This window comes from Schistocerca gregaria, unplaced genomic scaffold (assembly GCF_023897955.1).
Source record: "Schistocerca gregaria isolate iqSchGreg1 unplaced genomic scaffold, iqSchGreg1.2 ptg000457l, whole genome shotgun sequence".
NCBI classification, from domain to species: domain Eukaryota; kingdom Metazoa; phylum Arthropoda; class Insecta; order Orthoptera; family Acrididae; genus Schistocerca; species Schistocerca gregaria.
The window spans coordinates 172877-198836 of record NW_026061875.1 but is presented as its reverse complement, the minus strand read 5'-3'; the positions used below and the strand labels follow the sequence as shown (position 1 = coordinate 198836).

General features: G+C 41.7%; 1 protein-coding gene across 2 annotated transcripts in view; it reads right to left on the bottom strand.

The window, feature by feature from the left end:
• LOC126312905 (uncharacterized) overlaps positions 1-25960 on the bottom strand; it is a 216784-nt gene that overhangs the window by 82108 nt on the left and 108716 nt on the right. For both annotated transcript variants that reach the window (XM_049992247.1, XM_049992248.1), the window contains exon 3: positions 3170-3342. In XM_049992247.1, the coding sequence (XP_049848204.1) occupies positions 3170-3342 (173 nt within the window). The remainder of the gene's footprint in view (positions 1-3169; positions 3343-25960) is intronic.

Here is a 25960-nt window from a genome sequence, read left to right as displayed (position 1 = left end):
CTTCTTCTGCTCAATAGATGAATTTCTAGATATAAAGGAGGAACTGTAAAAATAAAATAAAACAAAACAAAAATAATAAAAAATAAAAAACTGTGTGATGAAGATTTACGTTAAACCGACATGTTCCACATCACTACAAAGTGTCGTGTTCATCCATTACCTATGGAGCAAGTATTAATGTAACGTGAAGCTAGCACCACTAGCCGGTATGGTGCCAGTCGCTGGGCCCAACGTGACGTATTTATCATTTTTGGAAAGTTCTTGAACTATCTTATTTTTGTAATGTTTCTACAGCTGAAATATTCGACGGTTGCACAGATACTAGCTTTCCGGAATGTTCTTAATGAAAATGCTTCAGGGCGAAATGTTGTCTTTCATTAACGACCCAGTTTTCGGATTTGGATTTCAATGTGGTTACAACTTGCAAAATTTTAGTCAGTTTACGTAGTAGGATGCCGTGTATAACACACCTTAACGTCCAAGCGAGCGACTGTGTGGTTCCTTACATAATTTACAACAATGTCTACAGCGAGTGCACCGTCGTTTGCCAACAGCAACAGATGCACTCTCTGTACCAGAACGTGACCGCACTGTCTCAGATAACATTAATGACTTGCAAGCAACAATGTCATGAGAAGCAGTGCAAGCAGCAGTAATCAGAAGCAGTGCCAGTCAACACGAGCACCAGTACCGTAAATGTGCCAGCTGGAATAAATACGTAAATCTATAAAAGGGTGGTCAAAAACAGCCTGAAAAGCCTGTAAGAGTGTTGCAGGGATGGATGTATTGAAATAATTCTTAAGGAAGAAGTTCGATATTTTGCACCATTTCCGAGTTTTACAGCATTAAAGTTAGCCAACCAAGTTTTTGCGTGCGCTAATTCTGGCATATGCGCACGATAAAGTGCGCTAATGCATATACAACTTTTGAGTCCATGAGTTATCACTTGTTCAGTTCTCATTACCAGGTAATATGCGCCTCTTTCGTGGGCATGAACTCGCAAATTGCGATTTTGTTTCTTTATCACTTGTAGAATATTTCAGAACAAATGAAAATTTGTTCCAGGCTGGGACTCAAACCGTGATTTCCCGATTTTCGCAAGCATTCCCAAAGAAAAATTGTGACAGACTATATAACAGAGATACTGCACAACACTAGTTTCTCACTTCCAAAAAACTATAAAGATAAGCGAGCAAAAGCTACGTTTTTTCGGTAAGAGGAAACGACAACCTCTGTGAGACTGCTTGAATTTGCAAGTGAGACTACCTGATGGGCTAACTTCAATGCTAATTAACTGGAAAACGGCGCAACGTATCGAATTTTCTCTTAATAATTATTTCTCAGAACAACCTCCTCAGGAGCACCCTTTCACGATTTTCAAACAGTTTCTGACCATCCTACGTATATAAAATAGATGTATGTGTGTGTGTTCCATATCGCTTCCTAAACCAGTGGATTGATTTCAGCCTAACTTGGTACACATAATACTATTGTCTGGAAACAAATACTGCAGGGTATGAAACACCTCGCTCCACTAGGGGTGAGAACGAAAAGGCCTGGTAATACTTGAAATCTAGGCTGACTTAATGACTGGTGTGTTGTGTGGATAGCATCAGAATGGGTTCCAGAGGCTATACATGCTGATGGGCATAGCTGAGCTGAGAGATGGAGGAGGTGAATAGAAGGAGGGACGATAAGGAGATGAACAGAGAAAGATGGTGGAACAGATGAACAGATTGAGGAGTGAGAGGGAGGTGGCCAGGGAGAAGGGAGACGAAGTGATAGACAGACGGAAGAGGGAAGGGATGCACAGATATAGGAAGATGTAAAGGTGGGCAGAGAGAATGGGTGGAAGGAGATGGGCAGGGAGACAGGGAGGAGAAGATGGACTAATAGAAGACTGAAAAAAAAAAAAAAACAAATAACCGAACAAAGCCGAGTTTTCTATTAGTAAATAAATAAACTAAATGTGTCAAACTCCATTGTGCTTAGTAATCCATATTAAACTGTCTCTAAGAAATAGGGGTTTATTCTCAATTTTCATGTTGCCTGTCCTTCTGGGGTTAATGTTGTGTAGGAACCATATAACCTCAAGGCATGACTGTGTCAGAGCACCACATGGCCTCAAACCTCTATCAATTTCGTAAGATAATGGCAGCAGCATTCTGCACTTTCGCTGTTTCCACACTGACAATGGGGGAGAGTCTTAAAACGCTACGTTTCGGAGCTTTGCGTAGAAGTTTTGTCCACATGCAGTCTACATAAATTCATATCACGCAATAACTTTAATTCCTAATATATACCATACCTTCATGTTGTGTATGTCGGGCACACTCCTGCTTTTTAACACAACACTTGTGTCCATAGGGCTGTATTGATACGTTACTGTTTGGACGACTACTTAGGCACGCTATCGCATCTCGACTAGCCCGCTAAATCATCCGATCATATTCTCACAGAATATGTCTGGAACCGGCATGTGAAACGTAGCAGTCAACATCCCAGAAATTTGGAAGCTCCGTGGGATCTAGCGAGTGACTCCAGCTGGAGGCGGTCGTTCTGGACAAACCTGTCAACTCCCTGCGTCGTCGAACGTAGGCCTTCATCAGTGGTACGGGCAGTGTACTGTACTGCGGTATTGAGGCGATCGCTACTCGGAGGTCACTAATATTTTGTCTGATGTCCTGAACTGACACCAATAGAAGTTTTTCCAAGACTAGTGTTGATTATGAAACATAATACGTGCTTAATCAGTAGGCATTGCTCTTTTCCTCTGGTGTGGTTATTAGTTAGTTCTAAGTAATTGTTTCTTATATTCTTTGATTAGGAGAGAGTCGTCAGCATCTACACAACCCCCAGTCACCAACATGTTCATTATCACAGGTGAGATTTTCTTGACAGTATATTTTAACGAGCACATCACGCTTTATGTGACATTAACAGACTTGCTCAAACTTTCTCGAGTTATCAGGCGAGACCTGCCGTCATGTTGTCGCAACATTTGGCCAATTTTCTCACTGGCCATGCTCAACTGAAGCGACCAATAGGAAACTCATCGAAAGCTGCATCAAGACAACGGCACAACTCGGCTCACAACTCGAGAAAACTTCATCACAGGAATTCGCCCAGAAAGCCTGCAACCAAAGAAACATACAAATGCGATACTCACCACTTTTGTTCAGGTGCCGCTGGCGAAAATTCCAGTCGTGCTGGTCGGCACATCCTCTCCTGGCGCTTACAGCTTTCATGATATGGCGAAGAGCGCGCAGTAACTGCGAGAGAACAGGACGCCTCAGGTGATCCGTCACGAGAGTTTCTTCGTTCCAATCCGTATCGTCCAACCTTTCAAAATAAAATGGAGAGTCACTTGCTGTAGCAAATGTTAGTCTACAACAAACATTTTGACGAGGTGACTGGATACAGCTGCCAGAATTTGAACAAATACATGTTTGCCATCAGATGTACAAGTTTATCAGATTTTTTCTTTATTCTTTGCCGGTTTCGGTCGTTGCGACCATCTTCACAGGAAGACTATATCAACAAAGCAAACTAACAATGTGTACGGAAGATAAAACAAATGAGTTGTCAAGTTGAACAACCTAAACATGAGGAAGTACTTATGAGAGACCTGTACCTTAGATGTATATGAATTTCAACTTTCCACTGGATAAACTGAAAACCATTAGTCCTAAAATGTCTACAGAACGACATATAACAGTCCATGATCAGAATATCAACCTTAAATTGACTTCACTATGATAAAACGAATCGATCATTAACATGCCAACGCCAGGACACCTCTGTTTATATAAGTACCTTAAAGAACTTATGCATATATCAGAAATCGAAATACCTTATAATACTCGGTTTGTGTTATACACGAAGATATACCGGGTGATCTAAAAGTCAGTGTGAATTTGAAAACTTAATAAACCACGGAATAATGCAGATAGAGATGTAAAAATGGACACACATACTTGGATTGACATGGGGTTTCATTAGAACAACAACAACAAAAAAGTTTTGCTAGACACGTGAAAGATGTCTTACGCGCATCGTATGGTGATGATCGTGTGCCCAGCAGCCGCTTTCGTCATGCTTGGCCTCCCAGGTCGCCAGACCTCAGTCCATGCGATTGTTGGCTTTGGGGTTACCGAAGTCGCAAGTGTATCGTGATCGACCGATATCTCTACGGATGATGAAAGACAACATCTGGCGCCAATGCCCCATCATAACTCCGGACATGCTATACAGTGCTGTTCACAACATTATTCCTCGACTACATCTATTGTTGAGGAATGATAGAGAACATATTCAGCATTTCCTGTAAAGAACATAACCTTTGCTTTGTCTTACTTTGTTATGCTAATTATTGCTATTCTGATGAGATGTAGCTCCATCTGTCGGACATTTTTTGAACGTTTGTATTTTTTTGGTTCTAATAAAACGCCATGTCATTCCACGCATGTGAGTCAATTTGTACCTCTCTATCTACATTATACCGTGATTTATTCAGTTTTCAAATTAAAGTGACTTTTTGATCACCCAGTATATTGTCAACCATCAATCAAATACAGACTATGATGGTCTGTCTCTAAAAGAACATAATATTTACAATGTGTCTGGGTTGTTAACAGCATGAAGAAATATAGTCGCCAGAGGAAACGATATACTGAGAAACATCTACTAAAGAACGCCTCTTGTATACACTTACCTTCAGTAGGCGCAAAAGAAAAGTATGTATACATCTGTTTACATTCCAGAATAATATACGTCATCGAAACAGCTCAGTTAACAGTTACTGGTGTAATATTGTCTAAAGAAAACTTTATGTGAGGGACTCGTTACCAAGTCACATTTAATTTATTAATATAGGACAGCACAACCAACTGGCCGCTGTTGAAACGAGTACATGGCAGTAGTTATCTATATATGGGGAATCAAGATGTTTCACATTTTAAATATCATCTCGTAATAATCGATTTGTGTTACACAAAAGACAAAATATTGTCACATTAATAACAAGTTGAGGAAATCAATCAGCCCTCTCGCTGAATATAAGAAATTTTACCTATAAATGTATTTAAAAAACAAATGTATAAAAATTATATGAACTATGTATATTACATCTATCTCTTAAAGAACGTGTAACATTAGCACTAAACTTAATCTAGACCTCTAACATCACACATCCTAGGTCTTAAGCACTGACTAACCAGACCTGAAGCACGTCATAATCAAGACCTTGCACAGTCTTGCTCCAGGCATCTCGTGACTCAGAATTTGGGAAATTTCTCACTCGGATATCAGCGATCACACTGTGTAGATATCAGGTAGTACAAGTACTCCGACTTCACACTGAGCTGTGCTCTCCTTGCTCTGGCGCGTCGCCAGAGGGGGGGCCACAGTGCTTAGCGCGCGATCGCCGGCGGCTTTCGGAGACAGAGGACGTACTAGGGCAGTTTGTGGCAGGTGGCCAGCGTGGACGGCCACGTTCCGCGAGCGGGACTGTATCGTACGGTGAGCCGTTTTGAGGTGGGAAGCCACGCACTGTCGCTGTTTGTGTTGCACCTCATCCAGGAGGGCGGTGAGGCGATGCGCCTGGGGCCGTGATGTTCTGCCGTTTGTATTGCCGCGTTACAGGCTTCTTGTGGTGAAATTGATCATTCCTTGTGCATTGTCCCCCCCCCCCCCCCCGGCCCTTAAACAGGACGTGGTGGTTTAAACTGTGGCCTTTGGTTTGTGAAACTGTAGCCGTTGGTATTCAAAGCTGCCTCACGAGACTAGACTCTTGCTTCCTAGTATGTGCCGGTTGTTTGCTATTCATTTTGCTACTCGCAAAATTGCACCGGCGAGATTGCCTTCTAGTAGAGCGACGCTCACTGTTTGACAGTTTGAATCTGCCTGTGGTCTCGTGTGTGTGTTCACCGTTAAATGGTAGATTGTCAACTTGATTTGCAAGTTTGCATCTTGCATCTTGCGGCTTCGGCTTTCTTGTAGTGTTCCCCGAATTTTCCTGTTGTTCTTACCGTATAGCGTCGAATGACGGTTTGTTTAAAGGCAAGCAACAAGAGGAGCCTTTCAACAGAGCGCCGTTGAGTGTTCAGTGAGCGTACAGTTAAAATTATTCTTATAACCCGATACGTCTGTGATTATTAATAACTTGGCAAGATTACTACCTTTCGACAGAGCGCCGTTGATATTTTCTGTTGTTATTAAGGTGCGCCGTTGAATCACACTTTGTTTAACGGCAAGCCACGAGAAGAGCCTTTCGACAGAGCGCCGTTGAGTGCTCAATCAGCATAAGCTGTAAATACTGTTAATATCAATGTTTTGCAGACACTAGCAGTTGAACTCTGGGCTTGTGTGACTTGGTTGATTACATAGTTTTAGTTTCTTAAAACAGATATGTATGTTGGTGTTTAAGCCCCTTTTATGTATGTGTATGTTGGGTTGCAGCAGGTCTGGCGACTGATTATTAGCGTTGGCAGCAAGATAACATAGTTATATATAGATGTTGCTGTTTAAACTTTCTCATTATTAATGTATGTATATGCTCGGTCGCAGCAGGTCTTATGACTAAGTATTACTGTTGTCAGTAACACCTGCTACTTGTTGCTTCAACGATTATGTAATTGTAGTCCTTTATCTATGCCTGTTAATATTTAAAAGGGTGAAATAATTCTGGCCATTTAATAGTCTTACCCTCAGCAGGTTTACCTGGTATCTTACGACCATCAGCTGCCGTATTCTGGGCTTGTTGCTTGGTTGATTACATTTTTCTAGTTTTATGTACATACGTTTTTCGCAACAGGTCTGAGAATTGACCCCTCATTATTGAGAATTGTGCCCCAGTTGTTGGTTTGATTGTGTAGTGACCATAATTTTGGTATATCCTTTTATATACATTCTTCCTATTTAAGGTTTGGTAACACAAGAAACGTCTGTATTTACGATCACTGCAGGGTCGACATTGGCTTCCGATGTTCCGCACCCAACCGTTATACTGTACCCTGTACCTGGGGCGCGTATTTGGCTTAGAGAGTTGCCTATTGTGAGGTGCGCCACTCGGAGGCTGTATTGCTCGATCCCCCGGGACTTTCCCTAGTCTTCCCACTCCCACTCCTACGTAACGATAAATCCAGACTTGAGTGGGACCATATCACGTGCTCCTTACTCACTGAGGAACTACAGCATTAAACATGAGCAACTGGAAGCTGTACATGTTCATAAGCAACACGAGAAGCGTGTTAATCACATGTTGCACAACAACAATAACTGACCAATATGTAAAGTTCAGTTCATTAATAACAGTGTACAAATCGCATGTACATAGTTGTACATTAACTCAATATATTTCAGTGGAACATGAAAGAATAGAAGTGTAAGCAAACTACATGACACAGAATGATGCGTACAATGATTTTAAGTTCAGTGTAGAAGTTGAAACAAATATAAGTATCCATTAATCGACATATAGTCTTTCCTAATTTATCTAAATATCTCATTTTACTGATTGCACAACCATTGAAGGTCATAATGACCTAAAAACCTCATTATTACACTTGTACCATGAAGACAAAAGAAGATGTACAATATAAGAACCTCTTTGATCAAGAAGCCAGTCAATTAGTTTTTTATAACTCAGAGAACTTCTCTAAAATTTATTCTTTGGCTCCTAAAATACTGTTAGTGAGTAGTTTAATGATACATAAAATCTCAGTCTCTTGTAGTAAGTTCATACCTACACATTTACCAATTTTGTGTATTAATTTCAAGCTGTTTTCCATATTACCTATAGTATGGCCACATGATTTTAGATGTGCTGCTAAGGTAGAGGAACTGGAATGACTGGAATGATCATGTTTCTTGTGGCTACTATATGTCTTCTTGCGGTTAATAACTTAGGGGAAATGTAAATGTTATATTCTTTCAGAGACCGACCATCATAGTCTACATTTTATTGGTGGCTGACAATCTACAGCGTGATTCAGAAGTAAATCTACACACTTTGTCATTTTGCTCTTATTTTGATGCATTTGTTACACTCACAAACACGGTTTTGTTTGAAATTGCTTTATTTCTTAGAAATATAATAGTGGGGATCACACGTGCAAAATGAACAAATCAAAATTAATTATTGTGAGAAAGTACCGACACGATGGGATATCACACACCCTCGGTATGCTGCAGGGTCCGTTCATTACATTCTGTACAGTTGCAAAGCCATTTTCTATTAGTTGCCGTAGTTGTGCTACATTTTGAATTGCAAGACCATGCACGAGCTCCTTGACACAGGCCCAAAGGTATACGACCAGAGGGTTAAGAGCCAAGCCTCTGGCGGGCGAAGCAACTGCTGCTGTGCGACCTATCCAGTTACCGGGATGAGCAGCTGCCTACCGACTGAAATATGTAGGCGTACCGAAGTGCATAAACCATAAGTTGGTTCGTGTACCGAGTGAGACATCATAAAGCAGACCAACCAATTCCAAGAACTGTCGATACACTCTACCAGTTAGCCCCTGTGGAATAACATGCAGTCCGAGTAACTGGCTGTCCATTATATCAACCCAAATGTTCACTGCGATACGATGTTGATGTTCAAATCAACATCAGTCGATATTAAGGGGAACACAACCCGCCAAAAACCTGTGCTGACCCATGATGTAAGGGCCTATCACATTATGCGTCGTAGCTCGGAGGTAAAGCAGTTACAGATATACATTATTTAATATTTTACTCTTATTTTGACACATGCATTACACTCACTGAGCATGTACAAATGCTTTTAAATCTTCATGTATATATTTGTACATAACACAAGTCGATTACTAAAAGATGATCTTTGTACTCTATGGTATACAGATTTTTCATACATGCATCAGTTATTCGATGTACTCTTATCAACAGAGGTTAGTCCGTCTTTTTACCCTACTGTTTTATCACACTGAAGTAAATTTTGGGCCAGTATGCTAATCATGGCCGGTTACATGTGGCTCTTTAAAAATTTTCATACTCTGACAGTTTTCAATTTATTCAGTGAAAAGTTCAATTACATATCCATCGAATGAACAGTTTTTTGTAAGTACTTTATTATATTTACCTCGATCAGCTTGACAACTCTGCATACACCGTTCATTTTTTATATAATTTTCCTCTGAAGATGGTAGCTATACCAGAACTGGGCGAAAATAAGGAATAAATTTGTGCAAGTAATGAGAAACATTTAAGTCTTTAGTATATATGAAACTTGATTATATTTTCAAGAATAGAATATTGCAGGGTAAACTCGACTTGCTCATTCCCAAGTTTTCATGTTTTCCTGTGACAGAGGTGCACGTGTCGTTAGAGATGAATCGGGTACTAGACTGAGCCATTCCGGGTAAATTATGAGTGATAATTGAGTCTGCGGACAGATTTTGGTAAAATGAGTGGTCACTGTCGAAATGCAAGAACGCCAGTGCATACGTACATCCAAAGCTATGACACGACAAGGACATTCTTTAATACAGGAGGGTCACCATTGGAGTGTGACCATAAGAACATACGCATATACATACAAAATGTGTTCATGGGTGAAAATTACTATTTGATAGCCAGGCTGTGGAACTCCGTGTTACTTCGTTTTAAGTCTTTCATTCCGTGCGCCACATCATAACTCATTGACTGTTCCTTAACACTACAGTCACGTGCGACACTTTTACGATAGCCAATCCTTCAAGACGTGCTCACGTGTCCGTTGTGTCGTTACGAATAGGCGATTCGAGTCTTGAGCATTTGCGATGAGCAAGATCAAACCCTGCAGCCTTATTCACTTAATTGGTTACGATAAGCACTATTTAGAATTGATTTCTTTCAAAACTTGTCTTCTTAAGAATTGGCACCTTGGAACCTTTGGTTCTAAGTTCAGTAGGAGTACTACTGGATAAAACTGGCAACCACTGAGTGGGAGATGATCTGGCAACGCCATTAATGGTCGTAATGGGGTCCTTCTGTCCTATTTGTATGTGTGTTGGCTCCGGTCTAGCAAACTGACAATGGTTGGGAGAGCGATGTGCTGACCACATGCTCCTCCATATCGGCATTCAGTGACGTCTATAGGCTGAAGATGACACGGCCAGTAAAATTGGGCCATCCGAGGCCTGTTTTAGTTTTAGCTGTGGGGCACTATATTCAGCAGCTGAGTACAAAATTAAATTGTTGAATTAAGCGTCTTTTTCTGTATTTGCAGCCCATTTGTCCAACAGTTTGGTGTTGTAGGTTTACTACTGAGCCAAGCTTCTGTGACATTTTCGTGAAAACCTGGACAATGACAGTCACAGTCCACAAACCAGTCCGTTGATGGGGTGGCTTGCGTGCCTTAGCCATACAAATAGCTGTGCCAGAGGTGCAACCACAACAGAAGGGTACCTTTTCAGAGGCCAGGCAAACCTGTGATTCATGGAGACGAGCACCGACCTTTCCAATATCTGCAAGAGTTTGGATGATTGACTGATCAGGCCTTGTAACATCCGCAAAAAAGAACTTGTTGTTTCCGTACTGCGAAGGGCTGAAAGAGGGGAAATTACAGCCATAATTATTCTCGAGAGAAATTACCTACATTGTATGATTAAATGATGATGGTATCCTCCTGGACAAAACATGCCGGTGCTAAAATAATACCGATTCGGATCTCTGGGCATGGACTAGTCAAGAGCATGTCGTATCAGAAAAAACAAAACTGGCATTTTGCGGATCGGAACGTGGAATCGTGGATCCCTGAATGGGACAGGTGTGTTCGAAAATTTAAAATGGAAAATGTACAGTCTGAAGTGGGATGTAATGGGAATTAATGAATTGGCTTGGAGAAGAAACAGAAATTCTGGTCAGGAGAATACAGGTTTTGTAAATAGAAAATGAAATAGGTATAAAGCAGGAGCACGTTTAATAACGAATAAGAAAATATGATTACAGGTACGTTACGATGAACAACATAATAAACGCATTATCGTAGCCAAGACAGACATAAAACTCACTTCCATCACAGTAGTAGAAGTTTATTTGCCAGCTGGCTCAGCAGATCATGAAGAGATTGCAGAAATATAATAATAGGTAAACGAAATTATTCACATAGTTAGGGGAGACGAAAATTTAATTGTGATTAGGAACTAGAATTCGATAGTGGGATAAGGGAGAGAAATAATAATGGTCAGTTAAATGGAGTGAGGAAAAGGAATGAAAGAGGAAGCCACGTGGTAGAATTTTGCATAGAGAATAATTTAATCATTGCTAAGACCTGATTTCAGAATCATGAAAAAAGGCTATCTATTTGGATGGGACCTATAGACACCGGAGGGTTTCATAATGATTGTATAATGGCCAGGCAGAGGTTCCAGAACCAACTTTTAAATTGTAAGGCACTTCCAAGGATAGATGTGACCTCTGACCACAATTTATTGGTTGTGAACTGCAGATTAAAACTAAAGAAACTGCAAAAAGGTACAGAGTTAAGGAGAGGCGACCTGTATAAGTTGAAAGAATCTGCGATTGTTGAGAGTTTGGGGGAGAGTATTTGAAGAGGAATGGTTAGCTTAAATACGTAAAAAGATCAGGCGTAGTAGAAACACTTGGACAACACGGCAGGTACTGAATTCAAGTGCTGAAAGGAGAAAATATAAGAATGCAGCAAACGAAGAGCTTGAGACAGGGTTTTAGTCTATCCCAAACGTCGAAAAAATGGGATTGATTTTAAAGTCCATACGGCTAAGCAGGAATGGCTGGAGGACAAAAATGTGTTACTAGGAGAAAGAAGGTAAAGCATACAGGAAAAATATAGAGACGTTTGGAGAAAAGAAAAGCAGTAGTATGAATATGAAGACGTCATGTGGAAAACCATTACTAAGCAAAGAAGGAAATTTGAAAGGTTGGAGGAAGTAAGTAGAGAGGCTATATAAGCGACGTGAACTTGAAGGCAATATGACAGAAAGGGAAAAGGATGTAGATGGATATTAGATGAGAGATACGATACTGAAAGAAGCATTTGACAAATGACTCAAACACCCAAGTCGGAACAAGACCCCCAGAGTAGACGATATTCTTTCAAATATCCTTAGGAGGGCCAGCCATAACGCAACTGTTCCACTTGGTGTTCAAGATGTATGACGCAGGCGAAACACCCTCAGACTTCAACAAGAATTTAATAATCCCATTTCCAATGAAAGCAGGTGCTGATAGAGGTGACTGTTACCAAACTATCAGTCTGATAATTCATGGTTGCAAAATACTAACACGAATTTTTTATAGAAGAATGGAAAAAACTAGTAGAAATGGACCTCGAGGAAGGTCAATCTGGAGTCTGGAGAAATGTTGTAACACTTTAAGCAGCGCTGACCCTACTACTTATGTTAGAAGATAGGTTAAGGGAACGTAAACGTACGTTATAGCGTTTGTAGACTTAGAGAAAGCTTTTGACGATTTTGTCTGGAATATTCTGTTTGAAATTCCGAAAATAGCAGGGCTTAAACATAGGGAGTGAAAGGCTATTTGCAACTTCTACGGAAACCAGAAGGCAGTTATAAAGAGTCAAGGGGTATGAAACGGAAGCAGTATTTGAGAAGGGCCTGAGAAAAGAATGCTGAAGATCAGATGAGTAGACCATGTAACTAATGACAAGGTATTGAACCGAAATGCCCAGAAGCGAAATCTGTGACACAAATTGACTAGGAGGGATCTATTGATAGGACCCAATGTGTGACACCAAGAGGTCACAAATTTAGTGGTGGTGATGGTGGTGGTTAGTGTTTAACGTCCCGTCGACAACGAGGTCATTAGAGACGGAGCGCAAACTCGCGTTAGGGAAGGATTGGGAAGGAAATCGGCCGTGCTCTTTCAAAGGAACCATCCCGGCCACAAATTTAGTATTGGAGGGAAGTGTGGCGGGGAGGAGTTCAAAATCGTAAATGGAGACCAAGAGGTGAGTACAGTAAGCAGTTTCAGAAACTGCAGATTCCATTTATTATTCGGAGATAAAGAGGCTTGCACGAGATAGAGTATCATGGAGAGCTGCATGAAACCAGTCTTCCGGCTGAAGACCACAACAACACACACAATATAACACTCAGAACTTCGAATCGACGTCGGAGGACGCAGTGCTGACCGAGCCGCCGACGTCTGAGAAAGACGACTTCCGGCGCCGTGAAGACAGTTGCTGCCAAAGCTGACTGCGCATCCGCCGCCTCCACACAATAAAACCCTAATCAGTAAAGAACTGAACAAATACTGGTGAGTACTAGTCGAAACTTTATTCTCTGTGGTGCAACACCGAAATCCTTGTACCATTATTTGTGTATATTGTGTACAACCATAAAGACAACTGAGTATTTTTTGTGTAGAAAGGTTTAGTAAAATGTTAATTAGGGAATAGTAATTTTCAAAATGTCGAAGATAACCAGAAAGGGTAAATTAGATCACGACAAAGGTGAATCTGAAATCAGAGAAGAATCGGTAAAGAGATTGAGTAAAAATGTAGAAAACATTCCTTCTCTTGACACAGAAAATGAGCCAAGAGAACGAATGGACGAACAGAAAGTGCTCACGACTTCCGAAGAAGAGATAGAAAAAGTTCCAGATGTCGTAGAGGCTCAGGTAACAATAATTAATGATTAAAGAGAAACTTCTGGGTTGGCGAAGGCTTCTTCCTTGCAAAACGTAGATATGAAACTGAACAACATATTCATATCAAAGATGGAAGAACGTGATTCACGTCAAGCAGAACGAGATAAGGCATTTAGACTTGAAATGGTGAAACGTGATAAAGAAAGAGAAGAATATCTTGCACAGAAGGAATGAGAAAGAGAAGAATATTTTAGAAAGAAAGAACAGGAAAGGGAAGAAGAGAATAGAAAGTTTAAGCAGCAAATGTTCGAATTACAGAGAGCTTGTGATCTCACATATAATCAGAAACTCGAAAAAGTACAGACTAAGATCAGTGACATCTCTGGTGCTGTACAAACACTAGAAGAAAATCTCACTGTAGTGAAATCAACTCAAGACTCTGTAGTACAGCAGGTTCGGAATTGTATCAAAAAATGAATGAACTGCAGTGAAACACTAAACAAATTGTCGATTCGTTTGTGCTTGAAAAATCTAGACAGTGGGAAAAAGAAATGTCCGTATGGATAGATGAAAAATCAGAGGAGGTAAAAAAGCGAGTAAATGACTTAAACACTTCAACTAGTGAAACAAAATTAAACACATATAATGCTGAGGACATTGAACAAATAAAAGAGGAATTTCGTGTGATCAGAAACAAAGTAATCAACGAAATACGTAAGGATATGGAGAATTCAAGTCGTTTTGGCCGCGTTCCTAATGATAATATAAAGGATCTTAGTCAAGACGTACAGGAATTTTCTGTTAAACGTCGACATCGTGACACTAATCCAGAGAAAAGAAGGCGTCACAAATACAAAACGATCGGAATTGATAGTGATGAAAGATCTTAGCTTGAATTTGAGTCGTTCATTCAGAAAAATTCTTTGTCGTCTATTAAAATTGAAAGCAGCTTATTTAAAAAACTTTGAGGTTCGCCGATGACATTGTAATTCTGTCAGAGGCAGCAAAGGACTAGGAAGAGCAGTTGAACGGAATGGACAGTGTCTTGAAAGAAGGATATAAGATGAACATCAACAAAAGCAAAACGAGGATAATGGAATGTAGTCAAATTAAATCGGGTGATGCTGAGTGACTTAGATTAGGAAATGAGACACTTAAAGTAGTAAAGGAGTTTTGCTATTTAGGGAGTAAAATAACTGATGATGGTCGCAGTAGAGAGGATATAAAATGTAGACTGGCAATGGGAAGGAAAGCGTTTCTGAAGAAGAGTAATTTGTTAACATCGAGTATAGATTTAAGTGTCAGGAAGTCGTTTCTGAAAGTATTTGTATGGAGTGTAGCCATGTATGGAAGTGAAACATGGATGATAAATAATTTGGACAAGAAGAGAGTAGAAGCTTTCGAAATGTGGTACTACAGAAGAATGCTGAAGATTAGATGGGTAGATCACATAACTAATGAGGAGGTATTGAATAGGATTGGGGAGAAGAGGAGTTTGTGGCACAACTTGACAAAAAAAAGGGACCGGTTGGTAGGACAAGTTTTGAGGCATCAAGGGATCACAAATGTAGCATTGGAGGGCAGCGTGGAGGGTAAAAATCGTAGAGGGAGACCAAGAGATGAATACAGTAAGCAGATTCAGAAGGATGTAGGTTGCAGTAAGTACTGGGAGATGAAGAAGCTTGCACAGGATAGAGTAGCATGGAGAGCTGCATCAAACTAGTCTCAGGAATGAAGACCACAACAACAACAATTCTGACATGGTCACTGAACCTTAGCAGCTATGTTCAAAGTTTTAACACATTTTAGGATAAATGGTATTTAAACTTTCTTCATTTTCTATGCTTTTGGTAAGAAGGTTTAAAATCATTGTTGCTTTCTGCAACAGAATTAATAGTTAGAATTTCAGTTTTAACATTTATTATTAGTATAAGTATTTGAACGTTATATTTGTAATAGAGTAAGAATAGTAAAAGTATTTTTCTATCTCAGAGCCGGAATAGCATTAACCTTTGCACAATGTGCTGGTTTAGAACTTTCAGTCGATTATGCAGATTAAGTATCTCACTGAATACTATGAAACTATATAAAGAAGAATAGATTCTACAGACTAAAGAAGAAAGGACTTGGTAAGAAAGAGACTTACGTGAATGATAATTACATGTAATTGACAATTCGTAACAGGAAATTATTTATAGCCATATTTGTAGAGATAAGAAATGGTACAATAATTTCTGTGTTACTATTTTACCACAAAAGAACTGCAGAGGTAGGTAAGTTTTGAACACGGTAGTTGACTAAGCTGAGTCGTTTACTGAACTTTAACAGTGTTAAACATGAGTTAAAAGTGTTTCGTGTGATATCGTGTGACGAAATGGTGTTAGATGAACTTCTAAATACAAGTCGCTGAGAATAATGACCTTCTCTTGAACTTAGTTAAAGACAAGTCCAGATTATGTACTGTTACAAGAAGTCCAGTACGAACCTAAACCAGCGTATCCTTTGATAAACGTATGAGTAAACTACATAAATACTGACAACAATGAAATAATGAGTGTTTGTATTGTTCTGTAATCTGGTATATTAATAATATTTTTGTTTCATATCACTGTACGAGAATAGAGTTAGCAGCTTTCTGGTGGACCGCTAACGTCGTCACGTCTCGTCAATCACAAACGATGAAGAAGGAAAAACCGATGGGGGAAGCACACGTTAGTGGTCGTCCAAAGAAGAAGAAGATTGCTGCTAACCACCCATTGCAGTTCAAACGAATGAACGCGTCCGAGTCTTGGAGCAGCCTGCCTGTCTACAGCTGCTCGTCGTCAAGAAGACGCCATAAACGTGGAAAATTTAAATGACCGGTCCCCGCACGTGGCTTTTAGTCTTCAAAAGGTGTCATCAGAAAAGATGTTGAGTAGCACAACTTTACTCTCAACAGTCATTCTTTGAAGAAGATGTTGTCGGCATAGAAGAAGCTGAGCAGGTAAACAATAGATCCGATGTCAATACGCCAAGATTAAGAACGATGCAACCAGTATGTGACTGCTCCATATCGATGTAATCACCGACACAAGTAAAAGTAGACGCAGCTGGTCAACTGAGAAAACAAGCAAATGACATGAGGAAACACCATGGGTGAGACTTCTGACGCAGACGTCCATAGAAGATGATTTAGAGCCGCAGTCAACAACACTGCTCGATACTTGTACGTCTGGCCGGCAACTATTCAAGATAGGCGAACTACATACTCACAGATGTTGGCTGCTGGACCAGCTAGCAAGTAGCGAACGAGATACTTCAACTTCCGCCACTCGCCAACAAAGAGGCGGCAGATTGATCAAAAACCGCCCAATCTTGGTACTAGCCTATTGAAGAGGTAGCAGATGAAAAGATCTTATCCTGCTACTAGCCTATTCAAGAGGTAGCGGATGAGAAGATCGTATCCTGTTACTAGCCTATTCAAGAGGTAGCAGATGAAAAGATCTTATCCTGCAACTAGCCCATTCAAGATGTAGCAGATGAGAAGATTGCGCGCCGCCTGGTGTTCCTGTTGCCCAGTCATCCGAGAGGCAACAGAGGTAGCGGACAATCTGACGGCTGTCTGCCTACTCTCCGAGCATCGCCCGAGAAAGAAGACGACAAAACAGATGAATGTAAACACTTTATAACATCATTGTCATGTATAATTGAATTAATTTAATAATGAAATTTGTAGACATGGCACTTAACATAGGCCATTCTTAAATTACTTAATCATAATTGGAATTATTTAAGACCTGGATTATTTAGTGCCCACTTTCCTGAAGCCCGATGTATTTTAGCATTGATATAATTAAGGAATGAGATTTGTTAACGTGCCAAATTCTTAGTACCATGTATTTTTAGCGATGTATTTATATTGTAGCAAGACGATAACACAGAGAGTCCAATTATCAACACACCCCACAATAAAAACGGGACTGCGCCGATAGTCGTCTGGGGGTGAATGTAACGCCGCTTCCTTTGGACGCAAAATTGAAAATATAAATTAGTACCCGAAACCCAATAAAAAGCCCAGAATCCAAGATCCAAATTTCAAGTCCCACTGGAATAGCATCACTTGAAAAGTAGCAAGTATAAATAGAAAAGAAATCCAGTATAAAGTGACTTAATGTCTTGAAAAGGGAAAGAAAAGAAATAGAGTCCATTCGTTTCAAATTAAAATAATGGTAGATCGCAAAGTAGTGTACTTATAGATCATGGAATAGAACGAGTGAACTCAAAGAATACTCCTTGTGAGTACTCTTTGAGGACACTGCGTAACACAAAAGAAAAAAGTCATACATTGTTACTGAGCTCCTAGCGCTTGCTGGATCAGGTCGTATCTCAGCGTATGCTCTTGTATGTAGGCGCGATGAGATTGTTTTTGTGCATTTTTGGAAATTTTGCGATCTGCGTTGAAATAAGTAAATCGGTAACCTTGAATATATCATTACGTAAATCCAAGGGAGGAAAAGATCCGAACTTGTCTTAAATTGATTGTTAGCCATTTACCGACATAGAAAGTGAACATTCGTATTGAATTGTGAGAAAGTACTGAAGTTTCGTTAAAGTAGCAAATGAAATCTCGGTCTTGTCCCAAACTCTTTGACGGAAACTTACGTAACTAATGGCACACAGCTCATGGAAACGTTACTTCCTTATACAATAGTAGGATGTGAATAGTATAGAATAAACCAGCATAAAGTGTATTTACTGTGTGACATTTCTTTCAACCCATTTAATATTCTGTGTTTATGAAATATTTATTTGTGCGACGACATAGATTAATAACAGAGCGCAGCATGCATAAATATTCTTTGCCGCGTTAGATATTGGAACTATTAAGCTTACATAAACTGTAAACTTTAGGGGAGAAACTATTGCCGTACATGGACTGTAGCCATTAGGATAGCCGTTGGTGTGCAACTACGGGTAGCTGTTCACGTAAACGTCGGGGAGCACATAGTTATTTGAAATGGTCGGTATCACTGATACGCACTCGGCGTAAATACAGTGCGTTGGGACAGATTTTTTAATGTAATGTTCCTCATAAGACAATATTACCACTAGTTGGTCGGACCACGAATATCATCAACGAACATTTCCAATTTATCTTAAGAGGATCAGTTACAATAGTTTGGCTGGAGTCTCTGTCTACGGAAGTTCTCTTTCATAGAGCTCCACGCGGTATATTTGGCCCCTACGTATCCATTACTAACGTCTGTATAAAATCCCCATTATCTAGCTGTGCGAAGAAATTTGGTAAGTGAATACTTGGAATGGAATCTATGGCTCTTTGTTCAACATCGAGTACAGGACATTTACGACGCCGGGCGATCGTCGTAGATGAGTGTGGGGATGACGAGGTACCAGTGCAGGTGTCAGCCACGCATTTCTACAAAGTTAACTGGGAGTTGCGTCAGCCATATTTTGGCTGGTATGTCGTACGAACATCAGAGGCCTCTAATCGCTGTTGAGGATAATTTGAGTGGTGTGCAGTATCGGGAAAGCGCACTTCAACATATTGTCCAACACTACAAACAACATTTCGGCGACGATTTTTTTTTTTTTTTTTTTTTTTTTTTTTTTGTCCTTCTCGAAGACATCTTCCTGCAGGGGACTAGATTCGTTCAAATGGGGCAGCTAGTGTTGCCTCTCAGAATGGAGCCGTAGGATTGTATTCGAACTAGGTGAATCTCTCAGTGCGCGGTTGCAGGAACCAGCTCAGCACGCTGGATGACCAGGGAAGGCCGCTGTCGCAGAGGGAGACAGGGTGGGCTGCTGACACTACCATCACCTCGTGGACGCCACGCCGAGGAGAACCTCAGCACCTTACAAAGCTCGGGGAAGGGTCACACTGACGTGTGTTATGGAACTTGTAGTGGGGAAGAGTTGGCGCGGTTTGCTTTATTTAGCGTTGAGGCTCACGACTTTTCTAATTTCAGTCCTTATTTTCTGTTAAAGTTGTTTTTGTGACTTTGAATTTCTATTGTGTGTCTCTAGAACGCAGCATAGTAATAACTGGATCTTGTGGTTCCCTGGGCCCACTACGACCTCTAATTTATCCACGTTTCCCAGAGGACTACCGCTCTTGTGTTGCTTCAGCCGGGAGTTAATGTCTCTGTTCGTAGCATCTTATTTGTGTCTGACGTCATGTGCAAAAGACTTCATAAGCATCCCTGGTGGCAAGCGGCGGGCATACGTAATTTGCAGCGTTTAAACGTCCACAGATCATATTTGTTGGTTTAAGCACTATGTCAATAACATGTGTTCTTAGTACTCTGCTAATCTGATCTTTGACTGTTTTTACGAATGGGAAGAAAACATTCCCTCTTTTTCATGGGAAGCTCCAGATCTTCAAGGAGGTACAGCTGTATTTATCCCTTTGTCAGAGAAGCCATTTCTTCAAGAAGTAATTCGTAAACGATCGAGTTATTCCCCCAAAAATTGTGATTCACAAATTATTTTACCTACACTCCTGGAAATGGAAAAAAGAACACACTGACATCGGTGTGTCAGACCCACCATACTTGCTCCGGACACTGCGAGAGGGCTGTACAAGCAATGATCACACGCACGGCACAGCGGACACACCAGGAACCGCAGTGTTGGCCGTCGAATGGCGCTAGCTGCGCAGCATTTGTGCACCGCCGCCGTCAGTGTCAGCCAGTTTGCCGTGGCATACGGAGCTCCATCGCAGTCTTTAACAATGGTAGCATGCCGCGACAGCGTGGACGCGAACCGTATGTGCCGTTGACGGACTTTGAGCGAAGGCGTATAGTGGGCATGCGGGAGGCCGGGTGGACGTACCGCCTAATTGCTCAACACGGGGGCGTGAGGTCTCCACAGTACATCGATGTTGTCGCCAGTGGTCGGCGGAAGGTGCACGTGCCCGTCGACCTGGGACCGGACCGCAGCGACGCGCGGATGCACGCCAAGACCGTAGGATCCTACGCAGTGCCGTAGGGGACCGCACCGCCACTTCCCAGCAAATTAGGGACACTGTTGCTCCTGGGGTATCGGCGAGGACCATTCGCAACCGTCTCCATGAAGCTGGGCTACGGTCCCGCACACCGTTACGCCGTCTTCCGCTCACGCCCCAACATCGTGCAACCCGCCTCCAGTGGTGTCGCGACAGGCGTGATTGGAGGGACGAATGGAGACGTGTCGTCTTCAGCAATGAGAGTCGCTTCTGCCTTGGTGCCAATGATGGTCGTATGCATGTTTGGCGCCGTGCAGGTGAGCGCCACAATCAGGACTGCATACGACCGAGGCACACAGGGCCAACACCCGGCATCATGGTGTGGGGAGCGATCTCCTACACTGGCCGTACACCTCTGGTGATCGTCGAGGGGACACTGAATAGTGCACGGTACATCCAAACCGTCATCGAACCCATCGTTCTACCATTCCTAGACCGGCAAGGGAACTTGCTGTTCCAACAGGACAATGGACGTCCGCATGTATCCCGTGCCACCCACCGTGCTCTAGAAGGTGTAAGTCAACTACCCTGGCCAGCAAGATCTCCGGATCTGTCCCCCATTGAGCATGTTTGGGACTGGATGAAGCGTCGTCTCACGCGGTCTGCACGTCCAGCACGAACGCTGGTCCAACTGAGGCGCCAGGTGGAAATGGCATGGCAAGCCGTTCCACAGGACTACATCCAGCATCTCTACGATCGTCTCCATGGGAGAATAGCAGCCTGCATTGCTGCGAAAGGTGGATATACACTGTACTAGTGCCGACATTGTGCATGCTCTGTTGCCTGTTTCTATGTGCCTGTGGTTCTGTCAGTGTGATCATGTGATGTATCTGACCCCAGGAATGTGTCAATAAAGTTTCCCCTTCCTGGGACAATGAATTCACGGTGTTCTTATTTCAATTTCCAGGAGTGTAGATCAACCAATGTTTTGATCACTCCGCTTTTCAGCTTTGGGTGGTGACTCGAATTTTTGTGAAAGTATCTATACGTATGAAAGACCTTCCGCAGATTCTGTGCACTAAAGGTTCTTCGCGTTTTCGAATCACCTGTACAACCAAAAATTAAATTTCATCTTCTTTCTCTTTTCCGATAGTAAAATTTCCATTACAATGAAAATGATTCAGAACATTTAAAAACATTCTGAGAGACTATGTAACAGATTATCACCAACGTACCGAAACCGGGAAAAGAAATTCACTACAGCTACAATGAGTGAGTTCACCATAGCCACGCCATCAGTTTCCTCACAGAATTTGTTGCGCCATGGAAAATAAGTTGATGTGAGGCAGTATTTAAAGAAATTTGCAGTATTCTTTGCAAAAACACATCCCAACTATGACTTCATTTCATTAAGAGAAACACAGTTAACAGCGATACAACATCCATAGTAACTATAATATCGCTTCGATACAACTTGAAAGATTTTAATCTTTCGATAAAATGTCCAGTATCTTATCTATCTGATGGTTGTAGGACTATGTCCAAGTCTTTGGCATTCCATTTGGCGGACCAGAGTAGGTCTTATGGTAAGCCAAGTTGTGACAATACTGGTTTGTCACATGTCACTATGAGAGCAATACGTGTAATCATTTTATGGTGGATTCTCGAGAATTTCCAAATGGAAGAGCAGGAACTCTGAATTCTGGCGTTATTAGCTTGTGTGTCTCTTGGCTGTCGGAATGTGGAGAGACGTTCTCACCTGCAGGCTTTGGGCGCTATGCAGACGATGGCGGAAATCCGGCCGCGGTCAGAGGTCGCACAAATAAGCCGCTTTGCGTTTCTCTTACAGAAAGTCAGAGTGCTTCAAAAGCAGAATGAGCCACTTGAGCTCCCGAGAGATTCCAACAGAAGCCTATAGGTTGCCCTGAAAGCGGAGCCGAATTTTTAGTTTCTTGACAGAGAACACAAAAGTGCCGAATGAAAAATTTCTTCAGCCTTCCCCTATATGCAGGAAGATAGAGCGAGGTTTCGAGTTGTCACTGTGGCGAACTTTGCGATTCCTCCCCTCCTAAGATCATCTTCAGAAGGGTGTGAGAGTAGGCAGTCGTGAGCAGACGTTTCAGGGCGAGCACGCGCCGGCGATTCGTGCCCCGTCGCTGGAGAGCCGCTCTTCGGTCGTCGGCTTCAACTTGGCACTCTTTCAGCTGTTTTGAGGTAATCGTCGCGTTTAGCATTGGCGTTATCTTTGCACTACTTGGCACACTATATGCGAGTCTGTTTCCCAACTTTCGACTGTTTTTTATCGTTACTTCTCTACCGTACTGCGATGGAAAGTCGATGCTATACAGAAGTTGTCCCCTTCATGAGATGCCCAGATTTTTGAAATTGATTTGCATCTCAATTTACAGTCTTTCAGAGAGCATTTGGGTACCTTCTGCATAGCTACAGTGATTATAAATCTAGATATTACCAAGCTGGTACCACAGAAAAATTTTAACACTGTTCGCTTATTGCTATTTATATTTTTAATGAAAGTAAAAGTAGATCAAGCCACCTTCAACTTGAACAATATTGATTTAGAGCAAATAAATTAGCATTTTCAAAACAACTTCTTCACATTCCATCATTTTCCCCCCACAAAGTTCTGAAGAGGCGACTGTTCCCATTAAAAAATAAAAAAAAATCGTCCCAAGCATGCTGCTTACGGAACTGCAGCCTCACTATAATGGTGTTTCCATTGCGATACAGGTGCCACTACGAAAAACATATTCTTATATGGTAAGCTGAATCGATCATTTTTTAATCATATGAATTGATTAAATTTATTTTGGTGGTAAAGAAATTTTTGCATTAGCACTTAGCAGCGTAAACTATTATCAGTTTAGCATTTGCACTATTTTCTTGGAGTGTATCGCTTCTTGGGTTATTCGTGTGTTCAGTTCGTGAATGTGTGAGGTGGCTTCTACAAATGACGGATCTATGATAGCTTCCTTCGGTTAACCTTTTTGAGATGCAGACAGAACGGCATATTCGGTGGAAGTTTAGTGTGAAGAAATTTGTTGTCGGGACTACTTTGCGCCTAACGCGTTGTTTAACAGTCATTTCTTTGCAGAAGTGGAGGCGTTTTATTAATTACAGATGTATATGAATGTTTGGCGGCTATTTTTGAAATGGAATTTTTACATAACCTATATGAATAATTATTCAGGGTGTGAACATCTTTTCCGTTCTGAGTAAATCATTTGTTAATGAATTACATTGTTTGACTGTTAATATTTGAAGGGCGATAGATCAGTTTTTGGTTATCTGCTTTGTTTGTTCTATTACTATTAATTATGTACCTTTTTTTACGGACTGTCAGACGCGCTTGTTTCTTCGAAAAATTGTCTCCAAAATTCAATTACCTCTTATACTTGAAATTAATATAAAAATGTCCAGCGTTTGATTTAAAATTATCGCCAGTGTTAAAAATGGCTACATATTCCATGCCACGGGAAGCCTCTCTCTATCTGGCAACACTGGCTCGTTGGTTTGGAATATAAAGGGACAAACCTACAGGGTCATCAGTCCCTTTCTCGGAACGGCAACAAGGCTCAGTATAAAACAGCACGAAAAGTACATTTCGGAAAGTAAAAGGGGGAAAAGGAATGAGGAACCACACCTAAAAGGAAAATCAATGGAACGAAAAAAAACGGGGAAACATGCAGCATAAGGAAAAGCAGAACGTATTAAAACCAGAGAGCAGATGGCCTGGGCTGGCTGATCACAAGAATAATAGCCACTCTGCAACACATTAAAATGTCCACCCCAAAAATACATAGCGAGATGAACACATGTTGGGAAAAGACGAACACAAAGACAAACATATGCAAAGAAAGGGTGACAGAGTTAAAATAGAGGGCGGGTGGAGACCTCAGAGAGAAGGCCAAATGCTCACCCTTAGATGGTACGATAACCCTCCCCCCTCACGAATAAAACGAAAAACTAGATCTACTGTTACGGCATTGTCACCCAACACCGTAGTAGGGTGCTGCGAAGGTTGAAAGTCCGCCGCCGAGCGGATAAAATAGGGCAGTCCAGCAAAGTGTGGACGACAGTCAGAAGGGAGCCACAGCAACACCGAGATGAGTCCTCGCGACGGAGGAGGTAACCATGTGAGCCATGTATGGCCAATGTGGCGCCGGCAAATGACAACAGATTACCTGCGAGTGGCTCGCATTGATGATCATCACAAATTTGTCGTCTTCTTGATAGCACTGAGTTTATTTAGGGTACTCAGGGAGCGCCATTCAGTATCCCAGGTCGTGAAAACTTTGCGGCGGATGACCACTCGTAAATCGGTCTCCAGTAGGCCAACCTCCAGAGATGGTTTACTGGTAGCCTGTTTGGGCAGTCAGCAAATTCACTGCCCGGCATCCCGATATGGCCTGCGGTTCAAATGAATGTCACTGAGCCTCAACTGGTGCAGAGGGCATTGAGAGACTACAGGATTAACAGTACCAAAGGATGCCTAGGGAAGCACTGGCCGAGAGCTTATTGGCTGCTTAAGGAGACACTACAAATAACGAAGGAATCACTATAACGGGAGCAGATATGATCAAGAGCGCGATAGATGGCAACCAAATCTGCAGCAAAAATGTTGCAGTCATTCCGAATGAAGCATTGTTCAGTATGGCCAATGTAGGTGTAAGTGTAGCCAACTAGACAGTCGACCAGTGATCCACTGGTGTAGATTATTTCTGAGCCCTCATACTAGCCAAGAAGAGAGACAAAACGTAGATGCAGGGCCTCAGGTGGAACTGAGCCTTTGGGGCCTTGCAATAGGTCCAGCCACAGCTGTGGCCAAGTTAAGGACCATGGGGTTCTACGGAAATGGGCCTGCAGGAAAGGTGGCAAGGGGGAAGCATCGAGTTCCTGAAGAAGTGACTGGACACACACAGTGAAGGGATTCCCAGTTATGGGTCGCCATTGCCGGAGATGGACCACCATGCTGGGAAAAAGGAGACGGTAATATGGATAGCGAGGCGAACTTTTGTAAGACGTCGTGGTCTACTGACCTTCATTGTTTACATTGTAAGGTGTCAGGCAAATCCAACACCTTCCATGAAAACCCTGACATAATAAGCAAATCTACTAGTATGTCACATAGCTCCGAATAAATCGTGACATTAAATTAACCAAAGTAATACGAGTAACGAGTGAGCAAATGGAATACCACAGACTAACACAAGAATGCCTAAATGCATGTCATACCTTCCCACCGTGAGGCAGACGCAGTTCCGAGGGGAGAAACGAGGGCAGAAGCTGAGAGCAGAACCGTGTTAAGCTAGAAGGCCCTACGATAAGGGAGGGGCTAGACACCCACGCCGCCAGCCTACCTGTACGACTACACAACCCGCATGTTTTAGCGTGAGACTTTTTCGT